The sequence below is a fragment of the Rhea americana genome, unplaced genomic scaffold, assembly GCF_003343005.1.
Source record: "Rhea americana isolate MKP2758 unplaced genomic scaffold, rheAme1 scaffold_14, whole genome shotgun sequence".
Lineage (NCBI taxonomy): Eukaryota > Metazoa > Chordata > Aves > Rheiformes > Rheidae > Rhea > Rhea americana.
Window position 1 is genome coordinate 8377186 of NW_028185483.1, and position 24778 is coordinate 8401963.

At 42.5% G+C, this 24778-nt stretch overlaps 1 protein-coding gene across 1 annotated transcript; it reads right to left on the reverse strand.

The window, feature by feature from the left end:
- Positions 1–1818: 1818 nt before the first annotated feature.
- MELTF (melanotransferrin) lies at positions 1819–24335 on the reverse strand. Its single transcript, XM_085298701.1, is given in 16 exon segments — positions 1819–1960; positions 1962–2167; positions 2894–3081; positions 3182–3249; positions 5847–6003; positions 7627–7821; positions 8670–8766; positions 9164–9315; positions 10221–10401; positions 10823–11010; positions 11761–11828; positions 12698–12854; positions 13155–13337; positions 14667–14766; positions 21288–21442; positions 24267–24335. Coding segments are annotated over 16 exon segments (2283 nt in total). The 5' UTR covers positions 24313–24335.
- Between the last annotated feature and the right edge of the window lie 443 nt (positions 24336–24778).

A 24778-nucleotide genomic window follows, 5' to 3' on the forward strand; every position in this document is an offset into this window, starting at 1 on the left:
CGGCGCAGAGCCGCGGCCCGACCCGCGCTCGGTGCCGTCAGGGCTGAGGCGCACGGCGGGGAAAGCGGCGTTGCTGCTGCCTCGGTGGGGCTAGCGCGAGGAGGACTTCCTTCCCTGGAGCCGCTTTTCTCGAGCACTGTACTTATTTACACAGCTAATTCACCGTGTAAGGAAAACGCAGCCCTGACCTTACGTTCCTCCTGCCCGGGAAGAACGCGGGTGACAAACCCAAGCGTGTGCGAGTGGCGCCGGAAAACGAGCAAGGCGGGTGCAAGCTGCTGCGGGGCCCCGAGGAGCGAGTAGTGCCAGGTAACGCGACGCTCACAGCCCGGCCAGCGGGCCTGACTCAACACACACAGCTGTGTCTTACAGAAAAGAGTAACTTTGCGAGGTAGAAAGGAGCGAATGTGGCAGAAACGCGTACACAAACACTGAGAACAGTTATCTAACACATCAGTCACAGTGTATGCAAGTGTATACTGGAACTGTATAATGTATGGTCTGTAAAAGCTTCAACTAAAAGCCCTGAGATGCTAGGGATCCCAGGCTGACAGGAGATGATCTCAGAACCACCAAGGACTTCAAGTTCTGTATATAACCGGTTATTTTGGCCATCACATTSTTGCCACTAACTACTAATGTAGACACACAGCTTTAAAATGTAAGACTGAAATAGGAAACGTTGTCTCTGCTTTAAGACCCAGGTAATAGAGTAAATGAAATGAGTAAAAAAGGCTGAGAAATATAGGCAGAGAAGTGAGGGGAGCATGTTAACTTCTGGAAGAAGTGTGAAAAAAACATGTAGTTTCTATCAAGCCAAAGTCTGACTAAATTATCTTTTCYTCTCATTTATTTGTTGCATTTCATTTATTTACATAATTACTATTTAGTTTTGCTAACTTTTTTATTGCATTGAATATCTCTTCATCCCAGCATCATGAGGTAGTAGCTGTAGTCAGGAGGACACTGCCTGTCAGCAGCATGGCAGCCTTTGTTGTAATTACAGCTATGGATAAAAATAAAAACTGAATGCTACAAATCAATACATTGAGAAACGGTTATCAGAAATTTAGTACTGTTTCACTAATATCAAATACAAGTTTCATGCACACACAAACAGATAACCCAGTGTAGAAGGAGGACAAACCAAATGTTTCTCAGTGAAGATGGCATCAAATTAAAAAAAATCATAAGGGTGGTTGACCTCTCTCTGAAACAACCCACAATGCTGAGGAGTAAGCATGCTGCTTGTAGAAAGGTCATCAAGCTCAGTGGAGGCACACATTTGTTTCAGCTCTTTCCTCTGCCAACAGATAGGCCTTCCAGATCTCCCTGGCCCTCCTTTTCCTCCATTGACTTTAGATATTCCAGCYTCTGCTGGAAGGTGGAGGACCTTGCACATGCCAGAAGCTGTATTCTGGACTGCAAGTAGTATCTCTTTGTCCATAGCCTATCCATCCTCTGCAGACTTACCTTTTCTGACAGCTGAGCTCAGGAGAAACTGTTGCCCACAGCAAGGGAGATAAGCAGGGATGGAAGCAGTGGGAGTCAGAACATTACCAAGAAGGAAGCTGGATTCGCTAGACAAGACTTCTGATGCAGAAATTCTTCCACAGATCAGAAAGCCAGTATCTACCTAGCAGCACCTAGGAATCATTCAGCCCAGGCTGTGATTCCAAGTTTTGGGACCACGCTGACACAGTTTCGGCTGGCTTCTGCAGCAAATTCCACCCCATCCACRTGATCAGAGAGCTTCCAGCCCCATCCCACTCCCCTGATGAGTAGATGCTGTTAGCATGTGGAAGCAGCATTCAAATATTAGCACAGCACATGTTGTCCAAACAGCAGCTCATCCGAGGAAAAGCCTGGCCTGGAAGTTGCCRTTTGGACTATGCTAATTAAGTCTTGTAACTGACATACTGTAAGAAAGGGGATGACAGTAGCCACTAAGAGGTATTGTCTTATTACCTGCCCGAGAGCATGGTGGTGTTTGTATCCCTTCAAGRGACTCAATATATTCACTGTCCAGCCATTCTGTGTATGTCCGTCTCTCTTTTACTGGCACAATCTCAACTGCAGAATCCTTAAAGATCAAGTCTTTTCCATGAAAAGTTGAAGAATCAAACATTTTGAATCCATTTTCATTGCTGTCATTTCCAAAAAWGTCCTGAAAACAATGCAAAATTTTCAGTATTTTGCAAGACTAAGTGCCATKTTCCTCTAGTATGACAAAGACTACAATGGGAACTGTTTCATAGAGGAGTTCATACACAACTGCAGAATTTGTTATGTGTTTGCTTTCAGAAACTCCAGTGTATTAGCTACAGAATCCTGATATTGGCAAGTACAAGAACAGCATTTGGGGTTTTGGTCCTTGTAACTATCGAGAAGGAGCTGTACTTCTAACAGCTGAAGCCTAGCATGGAGACAAATGATTTAAAAGAAATACTGGGCAACTTTAGCCTTGAGAAGACTCTAGCTGAAGCAGCCAGGCATGATCTGCCTGTGWGGTTTACCATGTACATGGCTGCAGCATAAATATATCCAGTCATGTTCTGGTCCCATATAATGTTGCATTCCTAAGAAAATTCAAGGATGAAAAAAGTGTACTTTTAAAGTCATGCAATTTGGGAACACACCTGAGGCTGAAGGAAAATTACAGCTGAGACACCAGTGGCCAAATAGTTGAAATCACTTTTGCAGCACAGTGGTTTTACTACGTGAATTACAGGAATTATACTTCACCTTTTCCTTCGCACTCCAACAAAAGAAAGCTCTGCAGAGTACATATGCTCCAAGTCCCATGATGTAGGGGACACAATAGGGCAAGTGTAGCTCTGTCACCTTCATCCTCAGTCTATATTAGATTATACTTAACTACTCCATAGGATACCTGAGCTTTATCCAGTAGTCCATATACAGCAAAAACGTTGGTATCTGGGTGCACCATAATGGCCTGTGCTGGCACTCGACCCAGGTGACACTCTGCAAACTGAGTGACTTCAGCACGGGCTCCATTTGGACACAGTAACTGGAAATCACTGGACTTCAAGTTATAGGCCCAACTATCAGTATTCTTACCTGAAAGAAGAAACTAGTTACTGTGACTTACTGAACGCTTTACAGCAAAATGGCTCAAGAAAAATAACAGCATATAATAGAGACATGTAAAACTGAATACCATCTGTGTTCTCAAACACTGTCGAGTGCTTCACAAAGGCCACATCCCCAGCGTCCTGTGCCAAGCACCTTTAGGAAATGAGAGATACAGTAAAATTCAAAGCATCTTTATTTCAACCACATCTTTGCTAATAACTAACAGGTTTAGAATTCAATTTTAATTATGTACGCTCCTGCAAATAAATGCACTGGAACCTAAAATAATGAGCAAACCCAGAAAGAAATAAAGCATATTGAAAGAAGAGGAAAACAACACACTTGCAAGATGTACTGAATTAAGAATTTTAAAATAGTAAAGCAGGAAATTGTCATTAAAAACTTTGAGAAAAGACAGAAAAGGCCAGTGTTACATGAGCAAAGAAACAGAACAAACATTATGTGATGCCCGATGCAGCTTACCCCTTCTAACAGCAGCTTTTACATTTGCCTTTCAAATCATGTATGGAGTAATTACCACTAAGATAATTTTGGTTGAATTAAATCCTTTGAGTGCATAACCCAAGCACAAACACAGTTACAATTTTTTTTTCAAATTAGCAACCTTAGTTCTTGCACAGACTCTGCACTGACAGCTCTGTAAACTGAAGATRCCTAGTTAATTTAACTGCAGTTCATAATGATATCGCTCCAGAACTAAGTTCAATCTCATGAACCTCAGAGGAGAAGAATTCTCCTAATCTTCTGAGGCTGAAGAGGCCCATCATGACAAAGACACCGTAAATTCTCCTCCTCTCCCACTAGTGCCACAGTATCACATTCCACAGAGTTTCAGAATGGATGTGTAAAAACACCAGCTTTTACAAGCATTTGCTATTTCTCATGATACATTGTGGTGTTGTCTAACCCGTGATATACTAGTCATTGTAGACTAATAGAAGATTTTCACTAGACATGAGTTGATAAGTCAGCAGATATATATAAAAAATGCATGGCTCTTCCAAATGTAAATGATAGTTAAATAATTTTAACCTCTAATCARTCAGTTGGGTAAGCTAGTAAAAAGATCCAACTTCCCACATATTTTGGATAGTGTGTGCTGGCAAGGAAATAAGATCATTAAACTCAACAATCAAGAAGACTTAAAGCACTAACCAAACAAAGGTTATCTAGTACAAAATGTGAAGAAAAGTTATTACTGCTAACAGTTACTAGAAATATATACTTGGTTAATATGAAAAGTTACAATCAAACACATTATCATCATGTGGTTGACAGTCACGCAGAGAAAGCAAGATTCAATAGGTACTGTTCAATGCATTCCCTCTCAGCAAAAGGCTGTTCTCAAAAGCAGATTTTCCAGTACTCTGTGCAGTTTAACACGTCCCAGGCAGCGGGACATACACAAACAGAATTACCTCTCATACCTTTAGTCAGGTGGTTCTGCTGACGTCCAACAGAACTGAAAGAATCTGGCAATCTGAGGCCAAATTTTAAGCTCATGTCAATCACCTGCTATATAACTCATTCTTCTTTCAGAGAGGATCCCCTAAGCATTATATCTAGACCCATCCCTTCCTTGTGTGAGACTTTTTCATCCAAATCATAACCAACCTTTTAAAAACCTAAAGCTTTCCACATCACTTGAAAACTAAACATCATCTTTCTTCTGTATTAAAGAAAAAGAAAAGTGATCTTCCTATAAAGTTTGTGCCATAAGGATACTATGAATCTAATGCAGAATCTTAGAATAGAGGCAGGGCTTATTCAGCCTAAAATAACATTTCTTTCTTACCAGTTTGGTGAGTGGTATCTAACTGCTAATCTTGAAGGACAGCAGAGAATCTGGAGTCTGCCTGTAAGGCATGTGCCATAGCAGAGCAGCTGGACAACTGCCTTTCACAAATCTATTCAAGTCTAGCACTTGAATATTTACCAGGCAGCTGTTAGAGTCTCCTCCCCTGAAGGAGAAAAAACACTCTGCCAGCTCTGTTACATGCATCATTACCTTCAGAAGTGAAGGTCAGGAAAAGGAATTGTTACTTATGCATCTAAGAGTTTCTAAGCCCCAAGTCTTTGGGTATGGCTCCATAAGTAGATATCAGCTGTTATTCCATTTTACAGTGGTTCTCTCTGTACCTTTAACAAATGTTGCTTTGAAGAGGCCTTTGAAATTTGAACATTGGCCACAGTTCGTCACATCCAGCCACAAGTGGATAAGGACAGTGAGGAAGCAGCCCCAGCTCCCTGTAACCAGCCTGCCACTCACAGCACACACTCACAGACAAGAAGATACTGGCTACAGATCACCTGTGTTTTCTTGCCTAAGCTCCTTACAGATGACATGGCYATTCAGAGTGGTGGCCTGTCACACTAGATTAAAGCAAGACTGGAGCCCAGTGATAGTCCAGTCACCCCTTGCTAGGCAGATGGCTCTGTCAGATGCGTGGATTTGTCTATAGGTCATCTGGTTGGCTGTGGGCCAGGAAGCTGGCAAAAGGCTTTGACATATAACACTGCATGGCTGTTGAGARCGGTGTCAGAATTAACTCTTGTCTTTTCAAGGGCTTTAGGTTTTATTTACGATCAAAGGACAAGGCTGTGAGGTGGCTCCAAGCAGGTGGTTGTGCATGAAGAGTCCCTGAGCTCCCAGTATACCTGAAGCCCAACAGCCACATGCTAACATGGTCTTTACCAACACAGCAATGACAACCACATATATTAATTACCTGAAGGCTCCGCTGTAGCTATAAAAACGTTCTTGGCTACTTGCACTGCATTTATTGTTTCCATTACCATCTCCAATACATAGCTTACAGAGTTTTGATGGGTAATTGTCCTGCTTAGCAGAAGGCACACAGCTAGCAGAGAAGAACTCACTCACAGCTGGAGAAAGACAGATCAATAAAATGAGCAAAAAGCACGTGTTCTCCACAAAAAGAGGTAGTTACACTGTCATGAAGTTACATACCAGTACAGGTTTCAGTAGAATTTAAAGACATGAGTTACAGCCACCTTACTGGATTTCATAAATTATAACTTTTAAAATATTTTCAAAGCGTAATTTAGCTGATTAAGTAATGAAACCAAAGAGCAGCTTGGGAGATAGAAATAGACAAATAAAATTAGACTCAATAGTCACATGTTCCTTGAACCATTGCTTGTTCTGGTCCATTCCTATACTGCTAAATGCAGTTTGAAAATTTATACAATAAAATTCAGGACAAGGATACATCATTTACTGCAATGACATTCCAAAGTTGGAAGCATCACCAAGAGGGGACACATCTGAATAAACAGCATGATTTACAGTGACTACTTGGTTGCTGACATCTGAGATGAATCAGTATCCTAAATGCTCCGCAAGAGTTGAGAGACACTGGAATGAACAGCAGATATTTCAAGACCCTATATAAATTTAAAATTGATTAAATCTATACAAAGACTGTTGTGTTTCTGAAAACTGGTATAGACTTTTTGCTGGCTGATACACTTGAAGGCAGGGCTGCCATTCAGATGGATCTGGGCAGCCTGGAAAAATGGGCCGACTCCTCAAGGAGTCCAACACAGGCAAATGCAGAACCCTGCATCTGGGATAGATTACACCCGTGAAAGGCTGGGGCTGACAAGCAGCTTTGCAAAAATGGACCTGGGGGTGCTGATGGACAGCAAATTGACCAAGAGTCAGCAGTGTGCCCTTGCATCAAAAAAGGCTAACGGCGTACTGCATTGTGGTGGTAAGAGCAGTCAAGATTGTTCCCCTCTGACACTTGTGGGACTACATCTGGAGTACTGTGTCCGGTTTCGAGTTATCCAGTAACAGAAGGACACTGACATAGTGGATCAAGTACAGTGGAGGATGACTGGGATGGTCAGCACATGACATACAAGGCTAAAAGTCAGGTTTGATCAGTCTGGAGAAAGGAAGGCTAGAAGGGGATTGTTGTCTTCATCAACCTAATGAGTTATTAAAGACAACAGAGACCCTGCTCAGAGGGGCAGAGCAAAAGGATGAGCGGCAACAGAAATAGGCAAATTGCAACAAATAATTCTGATTAGATGTAAGGAAAAAATTCTTTACATCAGCAGTGGTCAAACACTGGAACAGGGGCCCAGAGTGGCTGTGGAATCTGTGGAATCTCCATCTCCAGATTTACTCAGAACTTGCCCAGACATGGTTCTGAGCAACCTGCTCTTAGCTGGACCTGCTTTGAGCAGCTAGTTGGACTAGACAACCTCCAAAGGTCCCATCCAACTTGATTTTGTGATAAGATAAAGGAAAGGAATACTTTCACGTTCTTACATTCTCAATGTGACTGCTCCATTAGTCTACCCAGGTGATACAAAATCTAAGATTTCAAGGCATTGCATTAAAAATGCAACACATCTTTACACATATAAACAGATTATCTTAATATAGAGCTATGAAATATCAAAATTTTACTTCTCCAATTGAAGTGTATAATTAGAATGCCACTGTACTTTTGATATGCCATATTGCCATCTTACCTTGAGGAATATTACAGTCTCTGGGCCTAATGATGCCCCTTTTAATTAGCATGCCAATTGGGATATTCCATCCAGCGGTTCTCCCCAGTCCTGTGTGACAGGACTTCTTCCCTTTCAGGTCACTGATGGTGAAAGCATTGGAAGAATTCCGCTTCACTAATGCCACGGCATAGTACGCACTGCTGTTGTCATCAGCTTGCAGAAACAAATAAAAAGCATTACAGCTTTCCTTAAGCATTCCAGCCGCTAAATGATAATCTACACTATACTTATCCAGTGCCAACTTTGTAGCTTATGCTGTAAGAAGGAAACAGCATCAATCAGCCAGCTATGAAGTACGAGCACACATGGAATTCTCTTTACCTCTAATACTGCACAAAATGTTGCATCCAGATACAGCCTGTATGCTGGTACTGCCATGCACTTGAACTAAATAATCTAGAGATGAACATGAATACTTTAAATGCCACAGAAGATTTTATGAATACATCCCTCTCAAAACCAATACTTGGGTCATTAGTGACATGGCAAAATTGCTTTAAGAATTGAGCTATTTTATGTGACAACTCATACCTGCCTTACAATCTCCATGAATTTTGCAGAGCATTGAAATTCTTAGTGTCAAACATTCAAATTGAGGGGAAGAATTTGTTTCTAAGTAGTGTCTGTGTTACTTCTGTATTTTTGCTTCTGTTAAAATCTTGTGCTTTTGTGAATACTCATTTTTCCATTGTAAGGACTTTTTGTGGAATTGAAAAGAAATACAGAGGTGAAAGATTCAACTGCCAAAGACTGAAGGACTCAAGCTGGCCCAATGTCAGGACAAACAAAAGTTGCTACAAATTCATGGTAGAAACCCACTTTATACTTATTTTCCTCCTCTATCCATGATGTGAGAATAATAATACTGATGTCCTTAGAAAATAACTTTCCAATCAGGGCAGAGAACAGATGTTGTACTGTTAGAGGGTTGTTGGGTGCTCCCCCCCCCCGCCAAAACACCCTGGAAAAATAAGGTCTATGTTTATGTTTCCTGATCTTACCAGAGTAATTTTCTCCAGCAGCTGGTACAAGGCCATATGTCTTTCCAGCTGTGTAAATATCAGCTCCACTCAGAGCTACAGCATCACTTTCCTTTTTCTGAAAAATCAAATAAAATTCAGGGCTTCTGTGAAAAAAACAGCAGCCACCTTCCCTGCTACAATGATGAGACCTCTAGCATCATATTTGTCACATCCCAGAGGGTAAGCTGGGTAGCGAAAGAGCTATCCTCTKCTGAAGAAAACATGAATAACATGTAATTAAGCATCATCAGATTTCAGACACACAGGTTTGAGCTAGATGGGCAACAATGTCTTTAACACAACTGAAGAGCTTCAGGGCTCAGGCTTGTCCATCCCACACAAGCTGCAGATCACATCCTGAATACTCAATATTATCTACCACTTACCTAAATACATGCATCTCTGATCCWGCCTACCCAGCAGAGAGCAGCTTATGTTAATTTGCTCATCGCACAAGGCTGGCAGCAGCCTACCTGGATCAACTCCATGCACTGTTCTTTTGTCTGCGCTGAAATGCACTGGATTGCTGGTTTCAAATTCTTTTTCTGAAAAGCAACACCCATTTCACCACATTTCCAAATCTCTTCAGTGGATACAACACACCAGGTCAGGCTTTCTGGCAATGCTGCACAAAATTGGAAAGCAAGTATTAGAGTTCACTTTCTTTGAGACAGACAGGGAGGCATCCCCCTGCCCACTCTGTTTCTCTCAGCTTCTTTAGCACAGACTTGCACCTTCTTTGGGAACCACAGAGGTCTCCAAATTAGTGATCTGTCTATACTGCACATCTATCCAGAAGGAAGGAACAAGAAGTCCTACTATTGATGAACGTTAAGTGCAGCCACAAGGTATTAGTTGTTTGCAGTCTACTCTCTCAAGAGTGCAGCCACCCTGAACACAGGCTTCCTCAGATCCAACAACCCTGAGCAACCTCAGAATAGGAGAGTCCTGAAAGTAGAGGCTTTGCCACAGCAGAGCAGGTCTGGGAAGCTCAGTTGTCATGATTATGAAGTTTCCTAAGACAGGGATTCCTACGACCTGTGCTTCTGAGTCTGTCAGAACATGCAACAAATCATCTCTACATTCTCCTGACAGTTTAACACTTCAAAGGGCAACTGAGGGTTCCTCCAGCTTGGGAAAAGGATCCTGTTCATCTTTCCTTCTTTATACACACTAACTGAGGATTTACACAGCAATTAGTTAGCATTTCCACTCTTTAGCAGATAAGAGAGAGAGCACATCAGGCAGGAGTAACAGCTTAYTACCAGATTCATATCTTATATATACAAGAAAGGGCAAAATATGCATGTATCTTACAATGCTGGTAATGGGCCAGTTTGCACAGGAAAGCATTCTGTAACGTGACACTGTTTCTCCGTCACAGAGTGCCCTTCGTCTAAGCTTTGAAATTAGGATGGCATCTCACCGTAAGTCTCTAAGAGTCACAAGAAAATAAAGCAGAATAAAGATAGTCTCTATTACCAACTATCTTTGTTCACTGTTACAAATAGGAATCTAAAGACAACTTACTGCTGGGGTCGCAGCTCAGGGCTTGCAGGGCATGAAGATACTCATCACCCAGCCATGCCTGGTAACTCTGAGCTGTGATCGCAACGAGCTTGGTGGTGGAGTCTCGGAACAGAAGATTCTGAGCACCATAGGCTGCTGAGTCAAACAACTGAAACTTGGCACCTGTACCACTAAATCTTTGCTGTTATGTTAAAGAAATGAAAAACATGTCAGGTATATGTCCCTGTATGCTAGTGTCACGGGGGAAGTCTGTGACAACATTGGTTATGGGCAGGGGAAACCGTTTCCTGCCTACAGAAGGGACAAGCAACTAGCTTTTTCATTATGCCTCCAAAAGGAAGGAGCTAAAAATAAGTGAAAAAAAAAAATACTCCTCCTCCTCAAGTCTTTTTCAGTGTCCCAGGGACTTTAAGGGCAAAATACAACCTTCAGCTCCACTGCATGTAACCCCCTTCAGGGCCTATACCTGGAGTCTGAGGGCTTCCCATTTCCTTTCAAACTCCCCACATTGCTGAAGGTGCCCCTCATCTCTTCAGTTCAACCCAAGTGGTGGGAGAATCCATCTAAAGTGCAATGCACTGATGAAAAAAATGGTGTCCTACTTGTCCCTGGTTCAGGAGCTGGAAGATAACTGTCCCATCTGTGTCAGGCCGCACAACTACGGCACGAGCTGGGATTCGGGCCAGGTGGCAGGTTCTCCACTCTGTCACATCAGCTGTGCTGCCATTGCGACACAGAAGCTGAAAATCGCTGGAGCGAAGCTTCTGAGCCCATAAAGAAAGAGTATTTCCTGAAATCAAACAGAACACACTTATGCAATAGACATCAGGCTGGTGTTGATAACTCCAAGTCTGTGCTAAGCACTACGTGTACATATGGAACAGAATACAGCTCTCCTGACCACCCCTGAACTATTCCTAACTGTCCAATATATCCTATGCATCTATGTGATAGTCTTGCATCTCTGATCTGGTATGCAGCTGAACACTTGTCAAATACACAGAACTATACTAGGATCCACAGCAGTATCACAAGTGTCTCCAAGTCTAGGACCACACAGGACATTTTTGTTTTTTTCTACTGTGACTGACAGTCAGACAGGCCTGTGATATTTAAACGATGATATGTTCAAGGCAGATTTCAGAGTTTAACAAAACAAGGCCTGCCCCTTCTTCTAGCCTCTGTTGAAATCTCTGGGTAGGAATAAGCACTGTTTACATTCATAGCAGCCCATGTCTGTATGGCACTGAGTTTAGTGCTGGTAAATCTATTTCCAGAGGAACTTAAAGATCCCACCTCTAACCATTACTGAAATCRCCAAATCTTAAAAAGAAAAAAATAAAAAAGGCACGAACTCACCTATCTCCTGGGTGCATACATATATGGACACATTACTCATATTATTATAGCATTTTTGCTCACTCCTCAATACAAAATATATCAAACATTTGACATTATAGTGTCTTTACAGCCACTGTACTGCAATGGTAGTTGTCATTGTACTCCAGACTGCTAAAAAGACTCTTTCTGGATTACTTACCATCAGTATTTTCAGGCACTGTGCTGTGCTTCACGAAAGCAACTTCTCCAGCACCTTCAGCCAAACACCTAAATGAAGTGGAAATCCAACCACAGTTACGCACTGCAAAGCACAGCTGCCGCGCGTTGCACRCTGCCTGCTGACAGCCAGAGGGCTGTATGATAACGCTCCAGCCAGTAGACGGCGACCTCTTTCCTACCCTTGCGCTGTGAGTTCAGCTCAGGCAGAGGCTAGTGGCTGTCAGAGCATGAAATAAACCATCACTGTCATTTGTTGAACATGCAGCACATGTCCAGGCTGCCTAGGGTGGCCGTCTTCATTCAGGAGAGTTCACCATCTAAGGTGGTCACAAGACCCTTYTTGAAATACACAGAGGGGAGTGAGGGTTTTACACGACCAAATTCCACCCCTCAGTCAGTGCTGTATCTCTCAGGGACTGGGAATTGGACTACAGCACACACAGGAAGAAGAAAAATGAGGAAAGGCAGTTGTGCAAAAATGGAAGGGAAAGGAAGACGTTAAGAGAACTCAGTGCCGTGGAGATAGGATGAGTGCGAAACAGCTGGGTAATGTGGCACTGCAGTGGCAAAACTCTTAGGGGTCATCAGCTTTTACTAGGAGAGATGCAGCCTGCTGAAACAGTCAGACTCGTGTCAACAGGTGCTGGACAAAGCAAACAGCAATGGGATTTCCCTGACCAGCACAAGTGTAAATACCCAGTGAGCTTTAATACTCGGGAATTAATTCCTGAAATAGCGGGTTGAGATTACTTTTGTTCAGTCTCTAGACTTAAATCATGACTGTCCTAACCTGCTGGCAGATTATCTCCTGAGATCAACTGCAAGTTCCCTGGCTTTGGGTTCCTGTCAGTGAGGCCCTGACACTATGACAGTGGAWATGGCATGGAGATCAAAAGCTACAGTGCTACGATTTTTACCTGAAAGCCCCACTGTAGTCATAGTATTGCTCTTGTGAATTTGCTTCGCATTTTTTCTGCCCAGATGAATCTCCTTTACAGAGCTGACAGAGGGATTTGGGATAGTTTATGCTATTTGCTCCAGGAACACAGCTTGCACTGAAATAGTCACTAACAGCTAAAAGTGAAAGTAGAATGAGACATTTTTAGCAATGAGTAAACAAGATCCTACAATCACATTTTAACATATTTATACATTTCTAAAACATTGAAAGGGATGTCATTTTAAAAGATGACTTCCAAGTAAAAAGTTGCACTCCTCATTGGATTTGTGCTAGGTCTAGTCCATCTTACAAGGAGCATCAGAATCAAGAACAAAGCAGCAGCTAGTACCACACGTTTCTGCCCACGTGCAGCAGTCCCAAGAACATACACAAAGGCATTGCTGAAGAGCGGCTCTTGGCAGTGCAATTCTTACCTTTTGGAAGGTCACATCCCATTGCTGCCAGGTGCCCGCTGTCAATGAGATAACCCACGGGCACATTCCAGCCTGCAGTTCTGTTGATGCCTGTGTGGCATGAACGGGCACCTCTCAGGCTGTTGATGGTGATGTTAGAGCTCTTCCTTACAACAGCCACGGCATAGTACGAAGTTCCAATCTCTGCAGCATGGGACGAAACAGGTGCAAAGTAGCCTGGCAACTGCATTACAGTGAGATGCACTGACTTGTGTCTCTTGGCTCTACCCACAGAGAAGACRCATTGTTCCCATCCTTGGTGAGAACCTGCTGACCTTGGGGTATCACCTCTTGTCTTTGCTGTGTGAAATGTCCTTTTTAAATGCCACAAGCAACCTGCTCTAACTTTGATGTTCACCCTATACATTRATAACAAGTAGATTTAATTGCAAAAAGAATTCCCACACTTATTAATTTGAACTTCAACATAGCATAGCACATTGATGTCACTGCAGCATCACAGATGATTTCATTTTCATAGTCTTACTGTATGACATAATTCATAGAGTGAAGATTTTATAGTCTGAAGTGACCATAAAGTCATTTAACCTGACACAAGCCACTAAATTTCATTTAGTTGTCTCYGTTTTGAGCTCATAGCCTGACTAATAAAAGGTAACCAACCTCTGGACCATGAGACCCATGTGGTTTTGAGAAATCAAAACAGTCCCCTTACCAGGGTCATGACATGTGATTAACAGTGAGGCTGGACTGCTGCAGGTGATCCAAGTTTCTGAGGTCAGAGGAAGTGAGGTGGCAGGTACTTTTGAGGCTGACTTGCCCAAATCATGCTGACACCCAGCTGCAAACCTAATCCAGCTCGCTCTCACAATAGAGTGGTGGGACCCCAGGAGACCTAGTGTCATCTTCCATCAGCAAACTGTTTCCAGAGCTGTTCTTCCCCTTGGCTCTCTGAAATTTATGGGATATACTTATCTTCTGTCTCTGAACTTCACAAACACATTGATACCAAGCGTTTAGTCAGGATAAGGCACCTCTGAACTACAGTCTCTATCCTGAAAGGCACCAAGGCTTCAGGACATCCAGATAAGGATCAGATCTCTTCCTTCCTTCCAGCACGTAATCATATGCACAATTAAAAATTGAGCCTAATTATTTATTGTAGTTTATGGGATTGAGGGAGACCCCTAATAACAATTTAACTTTATATTTTGCAATTCATTGATTTATCTGCAAAGTTTGGAACAGAGAAGACAGTAAACAATAAGACAGTAAAAAGGTATTACAAGAAGAGCTGTTTTCACCTGAGCACTACAGGGACAGACTCTACCACAGCCCTTGGTCTCCTGTTTCCCCCACAGGTCTGTTATGGCAAGAACATCCAAGAGGGGATGAGACTATAACCTAGTGTTTAGGGTCTTCAAGAGGACCCTAAAATAAAATGGAAACAGTAAAAATGCATAGGAAAAAGCTCATATTAACAAATCCAAAAGTTATTTTGTCTGACTATACCTTGATCATACACTTCCCCAACCACAGGTTTCAGCCTATGCTCCTTTCCAGCTTGGTAAATCGAATGACCACCCAGTGTCACTGCATCTGCCAAATCATCCTGCACAAACACAAGATGAAGATATGTTGAAACATAGATATTAATATTTCTCAACAGCCAGAGGCAATGTATTCAAGAATTTGAGAGAAGAGGCTTGTATCATGCAGTCAGTCTCTATTCGTGAACTTTCTTGTCTCTAAAAAGTCCTTTCTAGGGAACTGAAGTTGCTAAAGAACAATTACTGAGATGGATTTAGAACACCAAAATTCTCTTCCTTCAAAAATAATGCAGGGACCAGGCTTAGACTGTAGTGGTCTCACTAGACCAAAGGAATCTTAGAAGTGGATCCATATTTTCTTCCAGCTCTGTAACAAGTCTGGAGGCACATCAATTAGGAGTTCTGTTCATCTCTAGCTAGTGCCCCCAAAATTGAAGATTTAAATAAAACACATTTTTGAGCTCATGCACAGACATTTTGAAGTTATGTCTTCTAGAGCTGCAAAATACAAATGTCAAAAGCGTACACTTAAGACAGGGCTAAACATGCCAGCTTGTACCCAGAAGATAAGCAGCCATACATCTTGTGGGGGAGGGAGAAAGACGACATTGACATTTCCCAGTAATTCATTGTCTGAATGAGTTTTTACTAACATTAAGTACCTCAGATGGAGCTCTAGCAAACAGTAACTCTACCCTCCTCCAGTATTTCCCTCCCCTCTGAATAGTAGCTATTATAAGTAATACTTATTCTGCTGAATTGCTTGTTCCTAATAAACACAGACAATTTTATTCTGCACAGGAGAAAACATTTTTATGTTATAAGAGAAGTAAAACAACAGTGAAGAAGAGCCAGAACACGTTCCTGCAACAGGATTTGCAAATTCCTTGATTCAAGAAAGTGGTTAATTCAGGCAGCAAATAAAGGACCATCTGCAGGTGATAAAAGTGAATGACATGCAAAAGGAGGACCTCAGATAACAAGGAAAGAACAGGCTCCAAATACCTTGATTATCCAAGTAAAGTAGGGAAGACTTAGAGCTCAGTAAAGGCCTGGTACCTGGTACACAGGAGCCACTGTGACCTGGACAGCTGGCTGAGGACTCTGCAGGTTGAGGATGCTCTCAAGGAGGTAGCCCACTATCACCACAGTTGGGGTCCACAGGCTGAACAATAACTTGCCCCAACCCAACTGCAGCCAAGCRTTGAGGAGATGGGGCAGAACCAGGCCAGTATCTTACAGCAAGAGGCGCACACAGCCCAGCAAGCTCCGCAGTGTAGCAGCAACRCTTTGTGAGGAAGACACAAGCACACGAGCAGGAAAAAGAGCCATGGATTTTTGTCCAAAGACTAAGAGATCTGTCCTGGAATGAGTTAAGAATGGGCATTAGCTGAAGACCCATAATAGCTGAATCAGCGACAGCAAGTTCAGGATTTTTTCATAAATCTTCTGAAAGAACAGAAAGGACAAACCAGTCTAAGTACTGGCAGTATTGCTTCTCAGTAAGGCTATGGCACATCAGCCACAAGCACAGCTGCAAGGACATTTAGACAAAGGGCCAATTCAGCTACAAGAGCTCATGACTTCTGGAATGCTGCAGTTTCAGTACCCAAAAGAAACAAGGGGAGAATAGTGTAAGTAAAATCTTACTGCTGAATAATGCAGCAAAGTAGCACAGGCAATGCCTTTCAGAAAAGAAGAGAAGCATATGAAAAGAGTGCCCAGAGAGGAAGAGCGCAATCTGGGGCAKCCACTGCTAGGAAGGTGTCCAACAATCTTCTCAGCTGACTATAACACTGAGCTGGCTGGAATCCAGCTGATACAGATGTAAGATTACACTGGATTTTAACTAGCAGAGGACAGGACTGCCCACAGCAGCAAGAGCTAGGGAACTGCTTACACATCTCTGCTCAGCTACACCTGTCTCTCACTGTTTTCTGAGCCTAGCAGAAGCCAGGAGAGGACATCTGGCAGAGAGACAAGTTACTGTTGAGAAAGTATACAGCAGGCTGACATTTTGCATTTCTAAGCTGACACTGAGTTTCTTATCAGTTTGCTTAACCTCTAGAGTTCCGGATTAGAGGGGGATAATTTAGCTCACCATCCTTGGCAGTTTGCTGAGCACTGGGTTAGAGTCGGGTTAGGACTATGCTCTCTAAGCATCCTGAAGCAATTCTCCACAGGTCAAGTCACACAAAATGCCTGAAAAGTTTTTAAGGGATTATCTGAGAGGGTAGATAATATATTGATGTTGGTACCTAAATCAGACTCAAAGTTGCCAAGCCATTTAAAATATTTTCTTAATTTGGCTCAAGCAAGAAAAAAGGTGACACTCATTAATTTGCTGAAACATTAGCTATCCTGAGAGTTGTTTCTCATGAACCGGAACTGAAGCAAGCTCCAGGGAATCTTGGAAAGGAGCTGGGGATGGGAGACACTTGCATCTTACAGAACAGATGCAAYCGATATTCCATCAGGAAGAGTCAGAGCACAGGACAAGAATCTCAGATCAAATACAGCCTGTTCTCCAGAAGGCACACCTGAGAGCGAAAGGAAGGAGAGGAGCTGCAGCTCCTCTGGCATCCTCTGGTATTAAGTGAAAGAGACTTAACTGTTCTTTTGTCCCAGCCAAGTCACAGGCTGCATACAGTGTACTTGCTTCGGCAGAGCAATGTCATTTCTTCTGTTGATGCCCACCTCATGCCCAGGTCCAAAAACTCAATACAGGGCAGGCTCCCTTTAATCTACTCTAAACTTACAGAAACAGCATTGGCAAATTTCACTGCCATGGTTCTCTTGGGAAAGATAATCTCGGGTCTAAGTGTAAAACTAGACCTTTTGGATTCCCAAAGCAGTAACTCTCTTTCATCGTTCAACAGAAAAAACTACACAGACGATATCATGAGAAAGTGACGGCCTACCCTGTCAACGTTATGATTTTAACCACATCCTAGGAATACACAAGTATGTTTTCAAGGCTCTGCATTCTCATTACAGGAGGCAGGAACAGCAGTGAATCTCTGAAGTGCACGAGGGAATGAAGTAGTGTTGGAATGCATTTGAAGGGCACACAAGTAAAAACACTCATTGCCAAAGTGCAGATTACACGGGACTGTCCAGCCTCCACAATAAAAGATGCAAGTCCGATTCATTCACAGTCTAAGGGGCTATCATACACGGTTCATTCTTATGCTTGCARAAATTGCTGTATTATGTTCTGACTTCAGAAAGGCATTAGCCCCTCCAAAGCACAACCTAGACACTTGCCTCTAACTCCAGCAAATTTTGCAAAGATTTAAAAAGATGGAAGATACGCAAAACAGTTTCTGTGTAACCATTAGACCTACAGAACTCAACGACAAAAATCCTTCCTGTTTCATACAAATGCTTCCAGAGTGGCTTCTCAGGCAATACTGTCAAACAGAATAGTGAAACATATTTACGGCATGTAAGAAAAGATAAAGAGCAAAAACTGAGAGCAAACACCTGAGGTAAAAGTAGTATAGATACTACCATTCAAAAAAGTAATTGAGACTGACTATGGGCTACAGCAACACTGACATGGTACAAGAATATGAGGAGCTAAAATACAAAAAGTTTAGACTGAAATCCCAGGTGCATTTGATCTGGGGTTGGGAGACAACACACAATTGCAGATTGTAGGGATCACAGGGAACAGGATACCTAGGGATAGGAACACACACGTGTGTGTGCGCACACAGGCAGCAGACATGTACAAACCCTCCTGGGTGCAGTCAAGGAGCAGTTGAAATTAGGACCAGCAGCTGGAAATGCATGAGGGTCTCCAAGCAGTTTATAAGAAAGTAGAAAGAAATTGGAAGGATCTGATTTTCAGAGAAAACAAAATAACCCTCTGGAATTGGTGGTGGTCAGGACATAGGTCAGATAAAATGAAAAGGGTCGGCCACAGAGAACAAGGACTATATTATGTGGACATATTTCCATGTGAAACAACACTTTGCTGATCAGAAAGCTGAGCCACTGAGTTCCCTTTAGCAAAAAAGCCTCTTATTGATAGCTTGGGGCTAAAACCGTGTGCATGCACCACAGCTTAATGCATATATACACAGAAAAATATATGTTATTGTATTTAATCTGAAGTTGAAGCTTTGCCGGGGAATAATTTACAGCCTACAGACTAAAGCCCCTTTAAATCATACAATCATAGCTGAGGTAGTATATCAGCAATAGTGGAGTATTTTTTAATAGCAAGCTTTCAGCCAATATAACTAGCAAGAACTTGGCCTCCACATATGATTTGTGTTAAATATACATGAAATGGTAATACTACGTTAACTTTTTTCAGAATGACTCCATTTATGTGTGTTACATTTATGAATTGCACACGGAAGGTTATAAAGACCTGCTGAAGAATAGCTCTGGTCAAATTAAATATTGTCAGGTTCTCCAGGTTAAATTTTACACCATTTCTCAATTTTTAAACATCTTGAAAGAAATCATTGTGTACTTTACCCATGCACAAACACGGTTCGCAGAACTAAGTCCGAGTTATGTGGGGTTATAAAACGGCCTATCTCTGCCTCCTTAGCCATTGTGTCCCATCCCTTCTTTGTCCTCAAGGAGCAGAGTTCAGTGCCGATGCGAACTCAGGGGTTCTGTGCAGTCCTACACAGAGTAGGCCAGTTTCAAGCATTTAGTAGATCATTAGTGTAAGTAAAAGAGATCTCAAGGACAGAACCTTGCCTGAAGCATTACTGTGAAGTTTTAGCAACAAGTTGTTGACTCAAGCTATCCACGTGCAGCATTCCAAGTTCAGCTAATCAAGTTTTAGATCCAGAGTTTTAGAAATTTGTGTGCTGGTTGCAATGGATAACAAATGTGATTCTGTGCACACTATGTTTTGCAGGCAGTCACTCATCAACTCTTTCAATAACTTGTTTTGCAGAGTCTGACAGATCCTTTTCTGTGGAATGCAGCAATCAGCCAAATGGTTTTAAGAAAGACATGACATTAAAAAGTATTTCCTATCCAAGTCACATATATTGATATCTGCTCCCAATGTTCTTTAATATAGTCTTGCTTCCTCCAGTCAAAAATGGTATTTATCAAGTATTTATTACTTAATAGACAAGCCTTCTGTTTCTGTTCGCAAAAACATTACAACATATCAATTTCTGAAATTCATCCGCTTTTCTGGCCACACCACTACCTGCCTAGTCTCCCTCCAAACTACTCTGCCGGGCCTGTTTTCCTGATCCCCTTGTCCTCGACAGCCTGCATCTCCCTCGCAGATTCCTGACTTTTGGGCATGTCTAAACAGAACATTTATTGACATATCCAGCCACCCTTCCCTTCTGCCACACTCTGCCACTGACAGCGGCCTTGATTACCTGCCTCTGCATTTCTTCTAATATCCACCTGTTGCTTCCCACTCCCTCCTGAGGAGGGAATTATTTTCCATCCACCATTTGCAAAGCCAAAGGTTTACAGTCTTTAAAACTTCCCCAAAGCCCTGCTCCTCTCCCAGACTGAGCATGCTGAGCAGCTGAATTAATCCAGTCGGTTTTGTGCGCGCGTTCTGCTCACTCTGTACGGTGCTTTATCCATCTCTCACAGCACTAAGAGTGGATTTTACATTCCTCTCGTCTGTATATGCAGCAACTCACACTGTGTGACCCTGAAACACATTCTAGATTCCTTCGCCCAGTTTCACTCAGAACACGAGAGACAGGCTGCATTAGTTATGGAGGCAGAGGTGAGTGGAGAGTCATTCCCTAAATGGGAATGACACGAGAACAGAAGTAAGGGAAAAAGCAGGACAAATTCAGAGGACAGACAACACTTCATTCAGCACAAGMAATACCAGCTGTAACTCCTTCAAAAACAGGAGCGCACTTGCACTGGGGAGGAAAGAGGCAAGGAAGCACAGAGCTCTGAGCATGTGAATGAGCACAGAAGAGCTCAAGGTTTCAGGAAGTTCCTGAACTGAGAGTGTGACCGGAGGATGATCTGCAGAAGTCTGAAGGGAATGGAAAGAAATTTCCCCCTGCACAGATTTGTTAAGAAGAATTAAGAAGCTCCTCAATCTTGCAGCACACGTATCCAACCACAACCTGGCCGGCACCACAAGAAAGCTGTGCACCCTGTGTACCCTGCACAGACAAGCTCTGTATTGCTGCTGAAGGCACCGCTGCGCACAGCAGCATGGCTTTAACTATCTGCATCCTATCACACCCCTTCTTAACACCTGCTAAAGAAACCTGACACCACACCCCAGTCCAAGATTAGTATTTAAAAGCAATTACTTAAGCCCTATCCTTGTGCTCCCATTGACTGGCTGTATCTGAATAGCGAAAGAGAAGATGCAGGGCCATTTTGCTTTCAGGTTCATGTGTACACCGTTCCGTCCTAAAACAAACAGTTGTCCTCTTCCCCCCACCGCTTTGGCTTTTTCAAAGATGGGAATGCCAAGATATATAAAGCCTGCTACCTGGTTCCACCACRCACACATCGCAGAGCTGCCTACGTTGCCAAGTGGAGAGATCAGTATTAGGSACACACGGAAATTAAATGAATGCTGCTGTCATCACTTACAGCTCACCTTGATCATCTGTGTACAGTTAGCAGCTGACCCCCCCTTTATACACTCCACCGGGGGAAGGATGCCAGCCCCAGCAAAGGCTGTACTCATGTCAGTACACTTGGAAAGTTCTTGCTCAGAAACAGTGCACCACCGGATACGCTCCAGGCTGAGAGCTGAGAACAAAGCATCAAGAGAAGGTATCATTAAAAAAATTGGCACCTTTGTAACAAAGCTTATCATTTAAAGATTACTGAACATCCAGACTTTCACTCCCTTCCCCCATCCAAAACAAATCAGAGCTTGTTCTACACTGTGGCTTTAGAGATGGTTTCTGCTTTCATTCAGATTAACAGGAGTACTGAAGTTAATTAGATTAGAAACAGGACACGTTTCAATTCAAATATTAAAACACAATGGATCTGCTTATGGGTGCCAAAGAACAAGTCAGGGCAGCTCGATCATTCTTCAAACCTGGTAAAATATTACATCTTTGTCAGTACGCGACCTTGGGGGCTGGGGATATGTATGAGATTTTGTGCTGTGCAACTGGCCTGCGATACACAAGGCACAGTCCTTGCTTCGAGCAGCTTCTCAGGTTTGTTTTCCAGAGTTGCCCTGCAGAAGTGTGCAATACGGTCTGCACACTGCACAATACGGTCACTTAACATTAAGGAAAAACACACTCCCAKTACTTCTAACTTTATAGCTGTGATGAATCCTCCTGACCACATCTAGGCATTACTGTGCAGATGGCGACACACTTAAACAACAGACTCTACAACAGAGGAATCCTTAGAGAGCCTCATTCACCATGAAAACTACTGCCTCCATCTGTCTGCTCAAGCTATGTGTCCTGGGACAGATGCAGAATCCTTTCTACTGAATAAAAAGTGTTTAAAATTATTCAAAATGATGTACTACAAAAACAAAGGGATCATCCTGAAAACAACTCTGTCTCAACCAGTACCATCTCCTACCTGGAGCAATGCCTCATACCTTGCTAGTCTGAATAAAAGGCAGTTATAGGTGCTTAAGAAACTTGTTGACTAGAAAAGTAAACCTGTCCCTTCAAAATGCTTTCATAAGAGGCCCTCTACACAGTCACTAAAAGGACTCCACGAATTAACAGATTCAGGTTAAGTAGGGGAACTCCATTAGTCATGGGAGAAAGGTGTTTTTCAGGGAGCCAAAACAGTACTGTAAGTTGCTTCTGTAAGCATGTATCATCATATGCAAATGGTGAAGCTGTACATAAAACATGGGTGCAAGATTCTTTATTTTGATGAATAAGTACAGATTRTTTTTATAATCAGCTGGCAGGAAATTCCATGGCTCTATATTTTTTTTGTTTACTAAGCTGGATTCTTCTCCATGTTATTTGTCATGTTGTGCTCTTCTCTTAATTCTAAGTGGCCTTCTGCTTCCCCACCATTGCCATGCAGTCGAGATACCGTATCTAATTTCAGGAGTGTAGTGTAGCAAATAGTAGCTATGCACATCATCTGACCTGAAACTCTTGGTGACTGCAGACTAAACATCACTGATGCCATAAACCTTGTTTTGCACCAGATACTGAAACAGAGAGCTTGGCTGGCTGTTCCACTGCAACTCAGAGCCAACTCTTTGCTGTCAACAAACACTCAGACCTGGGCAGCTTACCGGAAGTTTTCACAGCAGAGTATACTCATAGACGGAGGAAGAGCTTCTCACCTCTTTTCTGTGGTGTAGCAATGCTGAAATGCATGGCAGGGTCAGAGAAACTTAACATCTACCTCATCTTCCTGACTGAAATCATCTTCACCACTAATTTCTTGGGGGGCAAGACAGAGAACCTAGCTTTTCAGAGATAAAAGGGTTGTTTTTATTTTTTTTTTCCTTCTGAAAACAAGCAATTAGAAATTAAATTGCTTTCTCAGCATTGTGGTATGCATGGCAAACTGTCATTCTTCAGCCTCAGCATTCTGGTGTTAGATATAGGCACAAAGCAGGTAACGCATGAACTCTATGAGGAATCATTAGTCACATAAATCTGAAACATGAAACAAAACTCATTTGGCTCCCTGCTTTGCTAGTTTAGTGAAATGGCATGAATCTGTTGCCTTTTTCCTCTCTGATCTACAAAAGATAATTAACTTGTCCCTTTCCAAACAGCTGGACTTTGCCCAGCATCTGACCAGATGCCTTCCTGGTACAGAAAATTCCTTTTTCTTTCCCTGCAAGTTAACCCATTTGAAATTGGCCTCAGAGTACAGAAATAGTCTGTAGTTAGCCTCTTTCTACTGCCAAGGAAGCACACAATAAACTCTCACCCTAAGTTTATTCAGAACTTTGGCCCTTCTGTTGGCCCTTTCATAAAGCATGAAATAGTGGGAGATAATATGCTCAAGGTCAACAWACGTACAATTTTACCATTGGCTCATATCCAATTAACTCCTTTGCTGAAAATAACACTACTGGCCTGTATGACATCTTAGCAAAAGGCTATCAATACACTGTAAAGGGCTTTCAATAGCCTTTTCATTTTTTTAATAAAAGAAGGCATAAACATCATTTCAGATCCAGCATCTTTCTTTTGAAGAACTGCAAAGTCCTTCAGAAACAGCATCTACATTTGCAGTAAAATTAAAAGCATCCACACACAGGAACTTGGAAGGGATAAGAGAAAGTCTCCATGTCACACAGAGTAATAACGCAGTTTTTCATATTTTTACAAAATAAATGTCACGAACTGACCATTCTCATGAGACACACACACCATAGAACCAAGAGAAGTAGTCAGTGCTGGGAAGATAAAACATCTGACACCAGTGAGTCAAGACAGAAAAGTCCGTACTGAACATTATCTACCTCTCCTTTTTCCTGACCATGTCCCTCTTTTCCCCAAACACACAGGTTCTCAATTGGTTCTGATCTCTCCTTGATCTCTCACATCATCACGGAACTGATCAACCATAAAGACAGTAAACCACAGCCAAATATTTTTCAGAGGGCACTTACCAGCATGAAAGAAGAGAAGGCAGAAGACACTCTTGGAGCCCTTCATGGTGAAAGCTATAGGATTTATGCCTTTTCCAGCCTCCAGAACACCCAATGACCAGTGTTCTGCACGCCTGCTCTCCCCAGCCTGCTCCGTGGTGGAAGTCAGCAGCGGTCAACGGGCAGGTGGACTTTGTTCAACAGTTTATCTTGCTTACTTTGGCACACATCACCTCCACCACATGGGAGGGGGAAGAAAAAAAAAAAGAACAAAACTCTACCTCACTTCACATTGACTTTAAACTTGCAAAAAAATTCAGACTTGGATATGACAAAATATCTGAGTCACAAATGAGGTTGTCATTGCTTTAGCACTACGAACAGACTTAGCTGTACAGACGGCTCTACACATCAACTCACAGGGGCAAGGTAGGGCTGCATAATGAAATTTTCATCTTAGGTAGGAGTTGTGTGTATTCTCTCTGTGTTGGAAGTTCAGGAGATAAAAATAGATCCAGGGTAAGAACTTCGAC